Raw genomic sequence first — 17,184 nt, 5'->3', positions numbered from 1 at the left:
CATGGTGAGAAAATGCATGAGTGGCAGATGGAGAAGATCACTTTAAAAAAACATGGTGCAATGGTTCTCACTCTATGGCAGGGGTCAGCAACCTGTCAGAGGCTGAGTGCTGAAATTTGACCTTTTGACCCCTATGTACAGTTCAAATGCCAGTGATACTTTTTAAAGTCACTAATAGTCCTACTTACAACACTTTCATTCATAAATTAATTGAGATGCAGTGCTTTACCCTTTTGGTGGTGATTGGTAGCTTTAGCTGGTCCTTTGTTAATCCACAGGCAGCCTGGCTTTGAGCAAGTTCCCAGCTGCATGGGGAAGGAGGGCAGAGCTGATCCCCTGCCTTGTGTGCCAATGAAAATGGGCTCATGTGCCACTTCTGGCACCCGGGCTGGGGGTTGCTGATCCCTGTTCTATGGCTTCAACTAATGCTATCACTAAAAAACTGCAGCAACAAATCTAATATGTCAAGGATATTCATGAGCTAACTCTTACCTAGATACTATTTGCCACTCCAGGTGAGACTAGTGGTCAATCAAATTCAATGTCTCAGCGCTAGCGGTGGGCTACACCAGATACCTCGACCAGTGTTTCTGAACCTTTTGCATACCATGGGCCAGCCTGCTGCCTTCCTAAACTGTCACAGAGATCTCAGAAATCAGACCCCGTCCAGGGACAGGTCAATGAAAAACACTGCTCTAGAGGCAAACAGTAACTCCTTGCTGCAACAGTCTCATCATTTCAGTCATACACTTAGTCATAGAAGACCCTTGTGACAGACTGTCACTATACACTCCCACGTACCCAGGGCTCAGAGATTGCAACACTATCCCTCTTAACTAAGCATCATTAGTAGTTTGTATCTTACTGGAACCTTCTGTTCTTCCCAGCATATATAAACCTTCAGGGTAATCTTAAGAGGAAGGATAGGAATTACTCACTTTCCAAAGACAGCAGGACAAAAAAGAAATGACCAGAATCTAAAGGACGAAGGGTTCAGGTTACATATTAGGGAAATGCATTCAGAGTCACTAATTGGGGAATGGAGGCTCCCTGACTCCAGTGATAATAGAAGCGATTAGATAAAATTTCAACTGTATTTAGTCTCTCTGGTCCCTAAAATGTTTTGCAGTACTTACTGTGGACATGCAGTTAGCTCTAAGGTGCCAGGTAGCAATCAAATAGCACACAGCAACAATGCTTAATAGGACCCAGGAGGGAAAATTTTAGCTAAGCATAGAAAGGCTAACCCTAACTCATATGAAAAAAGTCAGCAGAGAATCATTAAAATCTACAAAGAGCAGACAAACCCCTAAATTTTAGTCTCCTCTTTAAGCTGCATGGAATCCATATTTATAAAGGGCTGAGGTGGTCCTTCGGGGATTCAAACTTACCATCTCCAGGAATCCTAGTATTTGAAACCTGATACTTGGACCTCTGACCACCAGGGCTAGGTAAGTATTAGTCAAGAAGCTGAAACAGAAATTCTCTGCAGGTTAAGCCTCTCTTGTCCAGCACCCTCAGGACCTGACCGGTGCTGGACTAGCAAATTTGCCAGGAGGTCAATACTTTCTAGCACTTTACCAACACTTCCACTACTTACTGGGCTCTCAGAAGACATCTAGGGGTAAATTACAGCTAAATAATAGCACAGAACACAGGGAGCCAGGACTGGTGGCTGTAAACAAACTTTATGGGACCACAGGAAAGGTGGCCACACACAGGATAAATGGTCGTCCAGCTAACTAAAATCATGCTGGATTACGGAGTCTGCCAAATGAGAGTTCCAGAGTAGAGAGGTTCAACCTGAACTTCGTTCTCCAGATAAATCAGCCTTACAAACTGCAGTGGGACGGATTCAATGTACCAAGAGGCCTCTTCTGACCTTGCTATCCAGATACTGCCAGTGTCACCAGCACTGCCCTCTCTGATGGCGATGAAGCAGTCTTGTAATGCTATGGGGGTACAATTCAAACCTTAAGAGACTGGGAACCAGAACTTGGAACAGTTCCAGATTCCCATTAATCACACATCTCACCAATCGGATAGTAACATATGTGCTATTTAAACCAGTGAAAGGGCCCCTGTTATTTGTTACACTCAACCTGCTCCCCTATTCAGCAGCCACTTTCCTACCCGACAGACAGAATAAAACCTGGGTCCCAAAAGAAGCTATAAAAATTGAAATCTTTTACTCCTTTGTACAAAACTTCAAAAGGTTCATCTTCTGTAAGGAACGACTGCCTCAAACTGAAAAGTCAGGCTCCAACTTAATCTTCATATTCTTCTGCCAGACAGAAACTACTCAAGTGTCACTCATGAAGTCTGTGATCAAAAAACTAAACATTCTGCCAACTGGCTCCTTCTCATTTAATCAGAATATACAAAGCTTTTGTGTTGATAATTTCACTACAACAGCATCTGCCAGGCATTAGCTATTAACAGCATTTGCCTCTGCTACATCAGTTACTCAAGGCAATTATTTTATGTCCCATTACTGGACAGCTCAGTGTCAAATCCACAGTGTCACTCGTTTGATCAGCAGCACCTGTTGGCTTTGTAGTGTATTAGCTCTGCTTGCTAGTACTGCCATTTCAGAGAATCTGCCAACACATCTCTATCTGCAGTTTCGAGCTAAAGCAAGGCTTCTCACCTATGGTACACATTTAATAAACCTTTTGCTTCAAATTCAGTGCTTGTTCTTGTGCAAAGGTAGGAGGAGACCCATTCTTTTTCTGTCAGGCCTGATGTACACTTAACATTTATATAGGTGGGACCTACCTGGTCCAAAATCCTTGGGACCAGCCCAGCCCAGACCCCCAGCCATGAGTTAAAGCAAAACAGAAAAGACATTAAAAGAAGAGATGTTTTCAGATGAGATTTTAAACTATAGTGTCAAGAGGCAAAGAACTATAGGGTTGAACCTCTCTAAGCAACATCCATAAGCTGGCAAGACTTTAGTTACCTAGAAAACCACTCATCATTGGTGTGGCCAAGTTTCCTATGGTCCCATAAATTTTGTTTACAGCCAGCAGCTCTGGCTCTCAATGTTCCATGGTATTATTAGCTGCAATTTACCCCAAATGTCTTCTACGAGCACAGTAAACAGAGGAAGTGTTAGTAATGCTGCTAGAAAATAATGACCACCTCTGATGTGGCATATTTTCTCATTCCGCACTGGTCAGGTCTCAAAGGCGCAAGACTACAGAGGGTCAACCTGTACATGAAGATTGCTCCAGAAGGCAGGAGCTGCAGTGAAGCAGACTCTTGCACAAAACAATGAAACTTTGAGGAGGGACAAAAAGGAGGCACTAATGGATGAAAAGCTGAAGCAAGGGACTCCAGAAAGAGATGGCATGAGAAGTAGATTGGCACAAGTCTATACAAACAAAACTTTTTTAAAAAGTGTTTTACCTAGATCTGCTTTGTAACTGCTGTAAAATAGCTGGGCAACTGATTCTTACACACACGCAAACCCACTGACATCCAACCACTGTCATGAATGGTTGCACGACAGGATCCTTATTCATGTGTAAGGGTCTAATCTAGTGCGTCACTGACAGCCCAGGTATGAGCTCTTGCCAACAAATTCATAGCTGAAAACTAGACCAGTTCATCTATGTGTTAGTATAGTTCAAGATAAGTATCAGGCTTATAAGAATGTGATTACACTTTATAGAGTGCTTGTAAACTGTTGCATATATTAATTATTTCACTTGTTATCTCTGTATCCCACGCTGTAAGGTGATATGTAAGTTTTGCTCTACAGCACCAAGAAAAATTTCTGAATTATCCTTGCTATTGTGATTCCAGCATAAGCTCTCATCACTTAGGGCTGGAGGAGTCTGTCTTCTCATTTTCTATAATTACTAAATGTCACTGACTTGACTATAATTACTGCCACTATCATTAGAACTGGTTGTTCTGGCTCCTCTCAGAGCCTCCTCATCAGTACCGGGACAGGCCTGTTATTAGCCCCTGTATTATTCTCTAGGTTAGTGGAATGTGTGTGACAGATGATCTCTAGATAAACATTCTCACTTATATACAGCAGTAACAGAGCAGTCAATGTGACTAGTCATTTTCAAAGCAATTCTCTGCACATCTGCTCTAGCATAGTGACTGTGACAACAGTTGCTTAATTTAAAAGCAACCCACACTGGGTAATTCAAACATTACACAAGCAGCACACAGCCTATCACCTGCTCAGTCATAGCCTCTGGAAGTATATACCTAGTCTCACCAGCACAGGTCATGTGAACTTGTCCTTCTCCCCCTCATGAATGTATGTAATAAGGAACCAGCACATAACTTCTCTTCCCATACTGGTGCCTTCTGACTCCTTGGCTTCTGACCAGTAACCATTGTATGTGTGGCACAACACATAACCTACGTCCTTGGAGTGAAGCCATGAATCCATAGCTCACATCATCAGACAAGTACTTCCTTGTCCTTAACCACCAAAGCATCCAAATTGTCTCCTTAACAAAAATCATGAACCCAACTCTCCAAGGTAGTGGTCCTCATACCTACCCTAAGCCTCATAATCCTACACTGCTGTAGACAGGAGTCACTGCATCTCTCCCCCACAAACCCAGCTGATCCAATAACTTCAAGACTATCATGTGATACACTCTCTCCATGGGACAGGAGGCCTATGAAAGCACTGTCTTCCTAGCACTGAACCCCATGATGTGTATCTTTCAGAAGAGGCTATGATGTAGCCCTTCTCCAGAAAGGATGCCCTCTAAAGCCTTAACGCCAGGGCTTCAGATCACTCAATCTGTAGCACAATGTCCCTGTTCTTCATGCTAAGCCATGGTACAAAAATACAATACCTGATATGGGACAGCCAAGATCATACCCAGCCCTGTTTGCCCAAGTGCAAGTGTACAGTCACTGCAGGGTCCCCAAAAACCAGCCTGTCTTTCCCCCACTCCCTCAATTCAGCCTGCACTTACTAGGCCCCTGGCCAACCCTGACCTCCATTCAGCCTGCCCTCCTCCCAGCTAATCCCCCATTCAGCCTATCACCACCCCGCCCCGCCCCCCATTCAGCTTGCCCCCCCACCCCGCCCCGCCCCCCATTCAGCTTGCCCCATCCCCACGACCGCCAACCCTGCCCCTCCCACCCCATTCAGCCCCTCCAGTTCAGCCAGCCCGCTGGAGGCGCCGCGCCCACTCCAGCCCACGTGCGGCGGCGGCGCTGACCTGCAGGCGCTGCAGGTAGGAGGCCGGCGCGTAGCCCGTCTCGCCGGAGCCCGCGCGGGTCACCAGCCACCAGTGCTGGTTGCTGCGCTCCAGCAGCAGGAAGGTCTCTCCGGCGGTGAGGGGCAGCGAGTTGGGCTCGGCGGAGCGGAAACTGTACAGGGCCCGGTACATGGCGGCGGTCGGGGGCTCAGCCTTGGTCCTGCAGGTGCCGGCTCCCGATGTCAACACGGCCCCACCCACCGGCGCGCCCCGTCATCCGCGCCGAGCAACGTCACCGCGTAGCCCCGCCTCCTGGCCTGGCCCTCCTATTAGGCGGGAGCGCCCCCTGCTGGGCTAGCCGGGTCAATCAGCTGCTCTGGCGTAACCTTCACCCTCGCTCGTGGGCAGCCCCCTCCTTCCACTTGACCATTCCCCGCCGCCCACCGTGCGGCCCCTCCTGCTCCCATGGCTCAGGCCTTCCTCCCTCCATGGGGCAGCCCTCTCTTCCCATGTGACCCTTCGCGCCCGTGCAGCCCCTCCTCCTCCCGTGGCTCAGCCCCCCTCCTCCCGCTGGTCAGCTTTTCCTGCCACGTGACTGCTCCCCCCACCCATAGGGCAAGCCCCTTCTCCCATCTGACTCCTGCCCCCTTTCTCGTGGAGCACCTCCTCTACAGGGTTCCTGTTGTCCCGGTGTGGTGCAGCACCTCCAGCTGCGCGGCTCCTGCCTCCCCGCTCCCCCTGCATGGATGGGACAGTCATCCCCCACCCTCCCCCCAACATGACTCCTACCAGGGTTGCTGGAATAATTTTTATACTGGAGGTGCTAACAGCTGTTGTACCAACCTGGAAACCCTGTATATAATGGAAACCATTTCAAGCCTGCACATATGGTTCCTGCGAACCTCCTTTTATGGGGCATCCTCTCGGCGTGCGGGTCCTGCCCCAGCTGTGTGACTCCCCCTGCTACATGGGGCATCTCCTTATCCCTCCACCAGCTCATTGCTCTCACCCCCAAACATATGCAGTAAAACCCTTACTTAAGCAAGGTTTGTATTCGCACAACCCCTGCATAAGTTCAAGTTCCCGCCCAAGGCTGGGGAGCCAGGATGCTGTGGAAGGCACCAGCCCTGATCAGTTTCCTGACTCCAGGGAATGTAAGGGAGCCTGGGACTAGGGGTCAGCTCCTCTTGCTTGCAGAGACAGGAAACTGACTAGAGCTGGTGCCCTGGTCAGTTTCCCCACTCCCGTCAGTGGTGGCAACTGCCTTAACCTGAGATGCATACCTGGGTTGTGTGTATCCTGAGGGTTACTGTACTGTTCCTTCCCTATCACATCACTCCCATGTGCCCCCTTCCCCCTCCTGCCCATCATCACATAATACCTCTGCCACCTCACTGCTCCCTCAGGACATGTAAACTAACCCTTTGCTATGTGGCTGCCATTGCCTTTCATTGCCAAGGACATCCCTGCATTGAATCACCCTCACTCCCAACTTTGAGTATCAAGTCATCATTTCCCCCGGTGCCCTCCTCACTGCAGAGCACAGAGCTGCAGTTCTGGCATATGGCATGAGTTGTATAAAAAGGATTCCATCTGTTACGCTGCTCCGGCAGTGTAAAGACTGGGTAATTAGCACACAGCCGGAGTAGCATAGTAGTGATGTTAACAGTTAACAAGTAAGCCTAAATGGGTAAGGCTTACCAGTTATGATTAGCTAGTAGGGGCTGGAGCAGCCCCCCACTCACTGCGAAAGGAGCTGCTCCAGCCCCATGAAGCCAGCGTAGCCCGGGTCTGTGACAGCCGCAGGGAGTGCCGTGTGCAGGGGGGCTCCAGCTCAGCCCCCGCAGCCCATCCATGACAATGTCAGGAGCGCCTTGGGCAGGAGGCACTCCAGCCCAGCGGGAGCTGCCACCCTTGCTTCACCCCCCGGCCCCACTTCATCCTCTAACCAGTTGAACTTAATGTTTAACCGGTTAACTGATTAAATGGGATTTCACGTTCCTATAGCATAGGTGTTACTTTTGTTGTCCTGTGCTCCCCTAGCACCTTGCCACTCTAAGTGTAGGGGGGAACATGGGAGGGGTGGAAGAGTTTGTACTCTGACTGTTTTGGAATTCAGAACAGCCCATTCCATCCCTGCTAATTTGCAGTAAGTTAGAGCATCCACCACAACTGGGAACAAAATATCACAATGTATATGGAATGGGATAGAAAATAATGCAGAAATTAGGACAATGCCATTATTCCAAACCCAAGGTTCACTCTCGTCTGGAATACTCTGTTCAGTTTTGATAACTTTATCTCAAAAAGACTACTGCAGAATATTAAAGTTCCAGCACAAGCAAGCAAAGTGATCAAATAGCTAGTAAAAGGCAAAGGAAGAGCATGAAAAGATTAAGAGATGAATAAGATGCAACACAATACGAGTGCAGGTTGAACCTCTCTAGTCCAACACTCTCCAGACTTGACTGATGTCGAACCACAGAATGTGCTGAACTATGGGAGTTCAATAATGTCTAGCACATTATTGCTTATTGGGCTCTGGGAAGACATTTAGGGGTAAGTTACAGCTAAATAACAGCACAGAACACCGTGAACCAGGACTGGTGGCTAAAAATAAATTTTATGGGACCACGGGAAATTTGGCCACACCCACAACAAGTAGACATCTGGCTAACTAAAATCATGCCAGACCACAGATGGTGCTGGACCAGAAAGTGCCAGACTGGAGAGGTTCAACCTGAATATGACATTACACACATAACAATGATATTTAAAAAACATTAATAAAGTTAATACAGCCTCCTTGTGCACCTGCATTGTGATAGTCTTTAGGTACTTGCTCACACACTACACTGTTCACCAGACTTCCCCTCATTCAGTGCATAGGCTGGATGCATAGTGCTCAGTGAAGAGGCAGCTAGTCACTAGTTTGTCTTCTTATTGTTCAACATGCAGTATGGCCCTACGCCTCATTTATTTCATGTTATTCATAGATAGAACAAGAAGCAATGGGCTTAAACTGAAGCAAGGGAGGTTTAGGTTGGACATTAGGAAAAAGTTCCGAACTGTCAGGGTGGTCAAACAGCGGAATAAATTGCCAAGGGAGGTTGTGGAATCTCCATCTCCGGAGATATTTAAGAACAGGTTAGATAGATGTCAATCAGGGATGGTCTAGACAGTACTTAGTCCTGCCATGAGGGCAGGGGCTGGACTCAATGACCTCTCAAGGTCTCTTCCTCTCCTAGCATTCTATGATTCTACGATTCTATTCAAACCCTGCTCTAAGTCTGAAGAATGATTTATTAGCTTCCTAGTGGGCTTGTCTAAGGTGCTCACCACTATAGAGTTGGAGTGCTGCGCAAACGGTAATTTATTACTGCAACCACTTTGTGGGACAATTGAATATTGCTAGCACCATTTTACAGATGGAGAGCTAAGGTATAGAGAGACTAAGGTCAGAAGCAGATCTGACTGGCTACAGTATTTTCCCTTCTGCCAGAGATTTTGAATTTTTTTTTTCATTGAACAGCAAACCAGCAAGAAAAACAATCTCAGAATTGCTGCAAGGTTGGCATCCTGGAGGGCAGCCCTGGGAGCTGGCCAGATGGGAGCCAGCCACTCACCTCTCCAAGAAAGTGGTGGTCCCTGGGATCCACAGCAGTCTACCAGAGGGAGCGGTCTGAGCGCCCTAGCTCCAGAGCTTCCAGAGGCCATGGAGCTGAAATCTAAGACTGTGAACAGCTGTAAGGTTGAGAGCCAAAATGCTCAGAGCTTCCAGGTTCTCTGTTCCTTGTCAGTCCTCCAGGAGTCAGTCAGGCAAGCTACCAAGGAACTTGGCATGCAGGGTTCCAATGGCAACCTTTCAGGTTTACACAGAAACCAACACATTTGCATGGAATATTTTAATTTTGATTAATTAGTATTTTGTGACAAAAAAAAATGTTTTGCCACAAAATTTCCACCTAGCACTGCTCAAAGGTTCCTGATTTCGGATGTCATGTCTGAGACACATATTAATGGATTTTTCAGAGTTCTAAGATTTAGTAAACACTTTCTGTATCAGACCAGGGGCTCTTGTTCTCCCAGGCTATGTCGACACGATGAGTTGTTTTCGAAATAAGTAACACAATTTGTGCTCTGGAAAGTGTGTACATTATTTTTGAATTCCTTATTCTGAACTTAGTGCTGTCTAAACGTCATCAAATTTAAAAATAAGCGGCTATTCCTAAAGTTCTTTTCGACGAGAGGTACCAGAACCAGAATACCACGCTCAAAATAGCAGCATTTTTTCAAGCAAGGGGAAAAGTTGTGGCATTGTTATTTAGCAGTCTCCAAGTAGCCATTGTCCCATCTCATAACACCATGAGGAAACAGTTGGTAACAATGAAAGACAGCAAATTCAAAGGGGATTGACAAAAGAAAATACTTCTTTGCACAATTCAGAATCTGTGCAACTCACTGCCACAGGCTGTCACTGAAACCCAGAACTTGGCGTACTGTAATTCAAAGAGAATGGAAATTTACATGAATAGGAAGAATATGCACAATAATTATAGTAAAATACAATAAAATGAAGCAGGGACATAAGAGTTCTTGCTTTAGTGTTGAAGTCAACCTCTACCATTACAAGGTAGATAATGATTTAATTGCCATTAGGATCTGAGTCAGTACAACAATTATTATGTTCTGAAATCAGTTTCTCACTCATTCTGCCCAGGGATGGGGCTACTGTCAGGTACATTTAGGAAGTAATATTGTGTATTATGGCGGGAGGCTTATCGTTCAATGACAAAACAAGAGATCACAAAATCATTTAAAATGAGACAACAGTCAAAGAATGCAGAAATGCAATGGAAATGCTCCAAAATATCTGTTAGTCTATAAGGTATCACAGGACTTCTTGTTGTTTTTGAAGATACAGACTAACACGGCTATCTCTCTGATAATGGAAATCAGGCAGTCTTTGGGTTTGATGAACACCCAGCAGAGGGCACTAAAGATTCATGAAACAATAAAGACAGGGTTCATCGCCAGTTTTCTGTTATAAGTACTTCAGAATGCAGTGGGCCCATTGTGCTCTGAGAGTCACTCTGAGGAGTTAACCAGAGCTTTGTAAGCAGACGAGAGGGTGGACCTGGAACCAGTGCATCAAAGCACACCTGTGCCACTTGGCTTATTCTCAGTGTTAAGACTAGGGAAGGATGTGAAATGGCTCCCATGCATGATCCTGGGTAATCATGCAAATAAGCACTCAAACCACCTCACTTGGCTTCCAAATTGCACGCTTCAGCGTCGACACAGGGAGCAACAGAAGTGGAGCACTTTCCCCAAGGCAGGTTCCCAGGCTCCGTCCTGCCTCTCGACCGCCTAAACATCCAGGCCCTGATTTGGAGTGTTGTCTTTCAAGAGAGACAGCCCAGTGGATGGGGTCAGAAGACAAAGGTCACTTTAAGCCACCTGTGTCTCCTCTGAATTCTGGGCCCTGCCAGGAGCCCAGCTGGCTTCTGGTGTGACTTAGAGCAGATCCAGCACCTGCTCTAAGGCAGGGGTGTGCAAGCGGGGCGCATACTGCCTCGGGAGTGTTGAAATTTCGTAAGGGGGGGGACACAGCGTGATCATCCTCCCCACCAACTCCTCCGTGGCCTCTGCTCCCTCTTCCCCACCCCCACGGCCTCCACTGCCATCGCTGAGGGAGCACGGCATGTCACTTTCAGGAGGATGCTGCTCACTTCTGGACAGGACGAGGAGGCCCTGCTAACTGCAGGGATGAAAATTGGGGCCTGGTGTAAAACATTTGCTCACCCCTTAAGTGGCCATTATGTTCTGACAGCCCAGGATAGCCAGAGCACAGTGCAAGCTGTGCCAGCATGCCCCTACCTCAGCACTGCTCAGGGTGACAGAGAAACCTTCTGGACGTAGCTGAGAGGGCTGGTTGCTCTTTGGACTCAACAGCCAGGTGCAGCAAACAGATAGCCAGGCAGAGCTGCATGTAGGAATGCTGAAGCACAGCAGGGTGGCTGGGATACATGTAGCCTCTGCCAGCTGCTGCTCACAGAGGGCCATGCTGAAGGGGCTGTGCTCTGCATTTGTATACTTCAAGGGTTTCTCCTGCAGCCCTCAGCACCTTCATGTGCTTTTCCTTAGCAAGCACAGTGGGAAAGGCTGTTAGCTGTGTGTAAACATAACTAAAACACTTCTTGTGAGCAATATCTCCTAGGAGAAACACAGTTCAGGGCAGCTAGTGGGGCCAGAAACACTCAGCAGAATAGGCATACTGGGATCAGTCAGCGGAGCAGTCATAATGGAGTCCATCAGTAGAGGGCAGGCGTACCGGGGTCCGTCAGCGGAGGGCAGGCGTACCTGGGTTGGCCAGTGGAGGGCAGACATACCACAGTCTGTCAGCAGAGAGCAGGCATACCAGGCTCCATCAGTGGAGGGCAGGTGCACCTGGGTCCGTAAGCAGAGCAGGCATACTGGGGGTCACTTAGTGGGGCAAAGAGAAGAGGTATCTGCCAAGCAGAGAACGTGCTCCAAAGGAGCAAAGCAAAGGACCCTAGCTAAGCATGGACAGTGGGGGTCAGTTATGATGATGCTGAGTTCAGAAGGAAGGTGTAGGGTAGTGAGTGAGAGCCAGAGACTGCAGAAGGACAGGACAGGTCAGAGCAGGGATAACAGATGGTGTCATAATGAGACTGTAGAAAACCCAAGAGACTATCATGGCAACATAGTAGGGAAGGACTTACAGGTAGGTCAGTTAGATCCAAGTGACTTCCTGTGTGTATGCTTTATGCCATTATCTAAATCAAAGAGGAAGATATTAAATAGAATTAGCCCCAGAACTGATCCCTGCCGGATTCCATTTCATAGGTCATTCCTACATGACTGAACTAGCATAACTACTCTCTGGGAGAAGTTTTCCCCACCATTCACGCACCCATCTTATAGTGGCACCATCTAGACTGTATTTCCCTTGTAGTTTATGAGACGATCAAGCAGGACAGTGGCAAAGGCTGTTGTGCACATCAGGGCAAGGTTTCCTTACTTCAGACAATAGCAAACCCATTTTCTGCAGTCCCTCAGGGAAGGATTAGTGTCTCCTGTCATCCTAGGCATCCTTGTGCAGAACAGAAAAGCCTCCTGAGGGCTGGCTGCACTGAAGGGCTGCACTACTGATCTCTCAGGAAATAAGGACCCGGCTGCTTGGATCAAGGCATGAATAAGAGAAGTGCTCGCCCCTTCCCACAAGGTGCTATGTCCATTTCTCATTCTCAGGGAGATACGGCTGGAGGAGATGCTGGATTCCCAAAGTACATGGCTGGTGTGGGCAGGCCAGCCAATGAGGGAGGGAACAAAGGAGGCAGTTGCCATGGAGTCCAGGATCCTGGCTGCTATTGTGGCAGCAGCAGAGGCCAAACCCCTGGGCCCTTTAAATTGATGCTGAAGTGTCGTGCTGCACATATGCTCCAGGCAGCTCTGAGGGCTGGAGAGGAGGGAGGTGTGCCACAGTCCTGGTGGCACTGAGGGCTGACTGCCTGGCCCCACCCCTTCTGCCTAAGGACACCCCACACCTTCTGGGAGCACAGAGCTGCCCCCACCCCTATGCCTTGCCCAGGGGGCCACAGAGGCTGTCCGCTCCTGTGGGTGCGGGAGACGACTCCGGCAGCAGCCACTACAGGGTACACAGTTCCGCGGCGGCTAAATTAACTAACGGTCCCTCCAAACCAATGTGCAACATGTTGGCTTTCTCTCTTTCTGGGGGGGGTTAACCGAAAAACACACAAAGAGCTTTGCTGTTGCTCACAGGAGCTGACAGACCCAGACACAAACATAGATGGCTCCACCAGTCTTCCCACCTGCCAGCCCTGAAATCAAAGTGCCCTCTCGCATGCACCCTACCTGCTTCACTGTGTCCTCTCAGTGGCTCTGAAACCCCTCTTTCCTCCCAACCACTGCCCACGCATGAGGGTTCCTGCCCAGCTCACTACAACCTGCTGCCCAGCGTTCACGCCTCTCACCCGTCCATCCTCCCGTCTGTCCAAAATGGTGCTGCCAAATTCTCTTCTTCTCCTGCTGTGTAGTGACTTCTCGATCTGTCACTTAAATTTCACATTCTTCAGCCTCATCTTAACAGCCTTTCCCCATCTCTCTCCTAACCCTCTGAGCTAGATTCGTCCTCTCCTTTTCATGGGCTCTGCTTTGAGCCTTCTACAGCGCTGGTCCCTCTAACAAACAGTCTCTTTCCCAGATATCGCCTTTCGCCTTCGAATCCACCCTTAAGAGCCACTTCTTTAAACAGCACCTTATCATTAATAATCCCAGCAGCCTCCCTCTCCTATCTGCTATATTATCTTACTGCTTGGAGTGTTGTTGTGATGCTTTTTCCCGGTATGTGAGACAAACAAGGTGGGTGAGGTAATATCTTGCATTGGACCCACTTCGTTTGGTGAGAAAAACATCAAAGTCGGTCCAAAAAAAGATATTACTTCACCTGCCTTGTCATAGTCTGTATTGCCTCATTCAGACAGCAAGGGCTAGGTTTACACAGCTTCTTGTTGGCCTCCATGGGATTTTTTGGAAGCTCATCATCTTTTGTGGTAGAAAGCATGTAAATTAACTTCCCCATAGTGCTCAGACAATAACCACAAGCCTGCGGGGGCTCTCGACATGCTCGGATCACGACTGAGTCATGTAAAGGAGCATTGCTTATAGCCACTAACTTTTAATAGACACTAGATCAGGGTGGGCAACCACAAACAGTGGATGGGCCGCATGAGTGTCTCTCCTGGACCTTAGTGGGCCGTGGTGGTTCTGCCTGCAAGCTCGCAGCACCCTTGTTTACCACCTCCCTTGCGCCTCTCAAGCACTGGGGTGCCAGAGACCCGCACTTAGGTGCTCGCCCTCTCTCCTTTTTCTCTCCCAGCACTTCTGGAGCACATGAGTTTCCTGAGTCGCATTCTGCCCCTGCTTCTCCCCACCCATCCCAGCACTGGAATGCCACAAACAGCTGATTTGGGGGGCTGGGTGGGGGGAGGAACAGGGATGGACTGTGAATCAGGTGATTTGCGCACTCTGAAAGTGCTGGGGAAGGAGTGGGGAGGGGGAGCACAGGAAGCGTGGGGCTCCAGTGCACGAGAGGCACGTGGGCAGGAGGGGCTGCCAGGGGGGCTGCAGGTTGCCCACCAGTGCAATAGAAAAGGCCAAGAACCTCATTCAGGCTGTTGCTGCCTCTGATACTTTACAGTTTGAGACCCTGGAAACTGACCCATTTCGACTAAATAGGATTCCAAATGGACTGAGTGAAATGGACGGCCTGAACTTGTAATTCTCACACCTCTGAGTGGCACTGAGACTGCTTGTGCAGAGCAAGACTGAGTCTCCTCTACAGCCTACACAGTGTAGGAGCTGGCCTTCTGCTCAAACTGTAGAGGCTCCTGCGCTAAGCGCGAGGGGTCCCAGGTTCAAGTCCACCCATCAGCAATTACACTTGTGTGAAATCTTCACTGATTTCTGGGTGCTTTCTATGGACTCCCTTAAACCAGTTTAAGAGTGTTCACATGAAAGGCCTGCAACATTTTAGTTACACCCATTGGGAAACTGATTTCATGTAAATCAGACCTGAGTCAGTACAGCACATTCTGCTCTCACACAGGGCAAAGACAGCCTTGTTTCATGCCACTCAGAGGACCTAGCAGGTTCTGGCCCCATGTGTCAGTTTTTATTTTGACCCTTGAGCCAAGTGTCTCTTGAGCAGAAATGTAGGCAACCGATGAACCAAAGATTTCCCCTTCTAGGATTGTGGGAGGGAAAGTGTGTAAAAAAGTGCTTCTCTGCCAATTAGCCCTTTAAATCTCACTATATTAAAAAAAAAAAAACCAACCCACAACCCACCAGCCAATTTGAAATAGACTGATGCACAAGGCCAGTCAGTGCCGCTGCCAGATTATTCTCAAGAGGGCCTGAGCTAATGATGGAGTGAGAGCCCGGTGGAAGGCCAGAGGTCAGCTTTGTCTCTGAGGACTATTAGACTCTACCCAGTGCAGCCCTTCTGCCTCCCCAGGAATGCAACTTGCTGAGGAATTCGCTAGGAGCTGGGTTTTGATGAGCCTTTTAAAGCTTTTTATTCAAATAGTGTGTAAAGGAAGCAATGGGACAGAAAATGAGGAATCTGGCTGTCAGGGGAAGTCTTTTCTGCATGCAACCCATCCAGTAAATCAGGCAAGGAAGCAGCAAAAATTAGGCAAGTATTTCACCAAAGCAGAAAAATCCTTTGAGCAACAGACCTCTCCCTGCACTTCTCTGCATACATCGACGCTCTGAACCAGGGGCCAAAGAGACATACCCATGCCAGCTGAGACTGAGCCAGCTAGCGTGCAGCTATGGCTGCACAACCGGAAGGAGTGACTACCCCACCCCGAGCACATATCCCTCCGAGACCCCAGGCACGTAGTCAAGGTAGCTTGCCTTTCGGGTCACTTGTGCTGTTGTGGCTACACTCTATTTTTAGTGCCCTAGTTTGCTGAGAGTTAGCACCTCTGTCCGTTAGCTAGGAATCACACACCCCAACTCCCAGGGTAGACACATCCTCAGAGGACAGATCTATGCTGCAAACCACGGCATCTGCAGATTAAAGTCCTACTAAAAATAACAACTCTTACAACAATAGCAAGGAAGCTCTAATAACAATAGTTCTAAGAATAATAGCAATTAAGCAATAGCAATGCTGGCACTCAAACATGTACCCAGGCTCTGTCCTGGGCAGGCATAGCTACCCCAAGCAGCTGTCTGTGCTGCCATGGCTTCACTGCTCTTGTTATTTGAGCAAGCTTTGATCTAGGTAGTTGAAAGCTAGCTCAGTGATGTCTACAGTCGCCCTGCCTGAGTGCAGGGTAGACATACCAGAATAATCAGAGCTCTGCGCTGGTCAGTGCCAGCCCCAGGGTCACAGATAAAGTTGAACTAACCTTGGCATTTGCAGAGCACAGTGGTTCTCAACATTTCTGTACCACAGCCTCATGTTACAAAGGAATAAACCCTTGGGATTTCTGTCCCAGCTAGCGCGCCATCAGCTAACTGCAACAGGTTGAACCTCTCTAGTCTGGCATTCTCTCGTTCAGAAACATCCCTAATCCGGCATGAATACAGTTAGCCAGATGACCACTTTGCATGGTGTGGCCAAGTTTCCCATGGTCCCATAAAGTTTGTTTGCAGCCACCAGTCCTGGTCTCCGGGTTCTGTGCTGCTGTTTAGTTCTAATTTACCCCTATGTGTCTTCTAAGAGCCCCGTAAGCAGTGAACATGGAGGGTGCTCGACAATATCAACCTCCCATGGTCTGGTAAATTCTCTCGCTCAGCACTGTTCAGGTCCTGAGGGTGCCAGGCTATAGAGGTGCACCCCATACTGGTGCATACGGAACATCTCCTTGCCCTGCAGGGGGTGAGGTTACCTCTTTTGTTCTCTTACCTCTTTCTAAAATCCCTCTCCCCTGTCCCATGCTCTTGCACGCACTGAGCACAGCAGCTTCACAAAGGACCTGTAGGACACAAACAGGAGTCTTCCATGTGGGGCACAGCACTGAACCTCAACTCTTGCCCCACGGCACAACTACAGGGGGCTTGCATCACAGCTAATTCCCACGGCTCAGACCGTGCAGGTAACCGCAGCCCAGGGGTTGTGTGCATGCAAAGCAGGAAGAGACCTTACCTCACACAGCCCGCATACCAAACCCAATCCTAGGGGAGCGTCCTCTACACTGGGGCGCAGACAAGGGGACAATAGCAATAGCCAGCCCAGAAAAGTTAGGGAAATTCCCGCCGGTCCCCTCCCCGCCGCCACTGACTATGGGAGTTCAGTTCCCGTTAAAAGACACAGAGAAATGAAATGATAAAGTCCACACTGGTCTCTGCCAAGACACTCGGCCCTGCTCTGACAAAGCTGGATCTCACCCAGGCCCTGCAGGCTTCCCTGCCTCTTCCCAGCTCTGCAGATCAGCCAGAA

The 17,184-nt window shown here is 48.6% G+C and overlaps 1 protein-coding gene and 1 long non-coding RNA gene across 2 annotated transcripts in view; both read right to left on the bottom strand.

Annotated features, from left to right (window-relative positions):
• Positions 1 to 5,448, bottom strand: part of NCKIPSD (NCK interacting protein with SH3 domain) — a 92,805-nt gene extending 87,357 nt beyond the window's left edge. Inside the window, exon 1 of the mRNA XM_075005143.1 lies at positions 5,208 to 5,448. Within this exon, the coding sequence (XP_074861244.1) occupies positions 5,208 to 5,378 (171 nt within the window). The 5' untranslated portion in view covers positions 5,379 to 5,448. The remainder of the gene's footprint in view (positions 1 to 5,207) is intronic.
• A 6,051-nt stretch (positions 5,449 to 11,499) lies between these two features.
• Positions 11,500 to 16,905, bottom strand: LOC142019295 (uncharacterized). Its single transcript, XR_012647032.1, has 3 exons — positions 16,891 to 16,905; positions 16,651 to 16,720; positions 11,500 to 11,636 (listed from the first exon to the last, which is right to left on the bottom strand). It is a non-coding gene; the product is annotated as an uncharacterized LOC142019295 (long non-coding RNA).
• Positions 16,906 to 17,184: the final 279 nt, after the last annotated feature.

This window comes from Carettochelys insculpta, chromosome 11 (assembly GCF_033958435.1).
Source record: "Carettochelys insculpta isolate YL-2023 chromosome 11, ASM3395843v1, whole genome shotgun sequence".
Lineage (NCBI taxonomy): Eukaryota > Metazoa > Chordata > Testudines > Carettochelyidae > Carettochelys > Carettochelys insculpta.
Note: the sequence above shows the minus strand (reverse complement) of the source record. Positions and strands in the feature narration are given on the sequence as shown.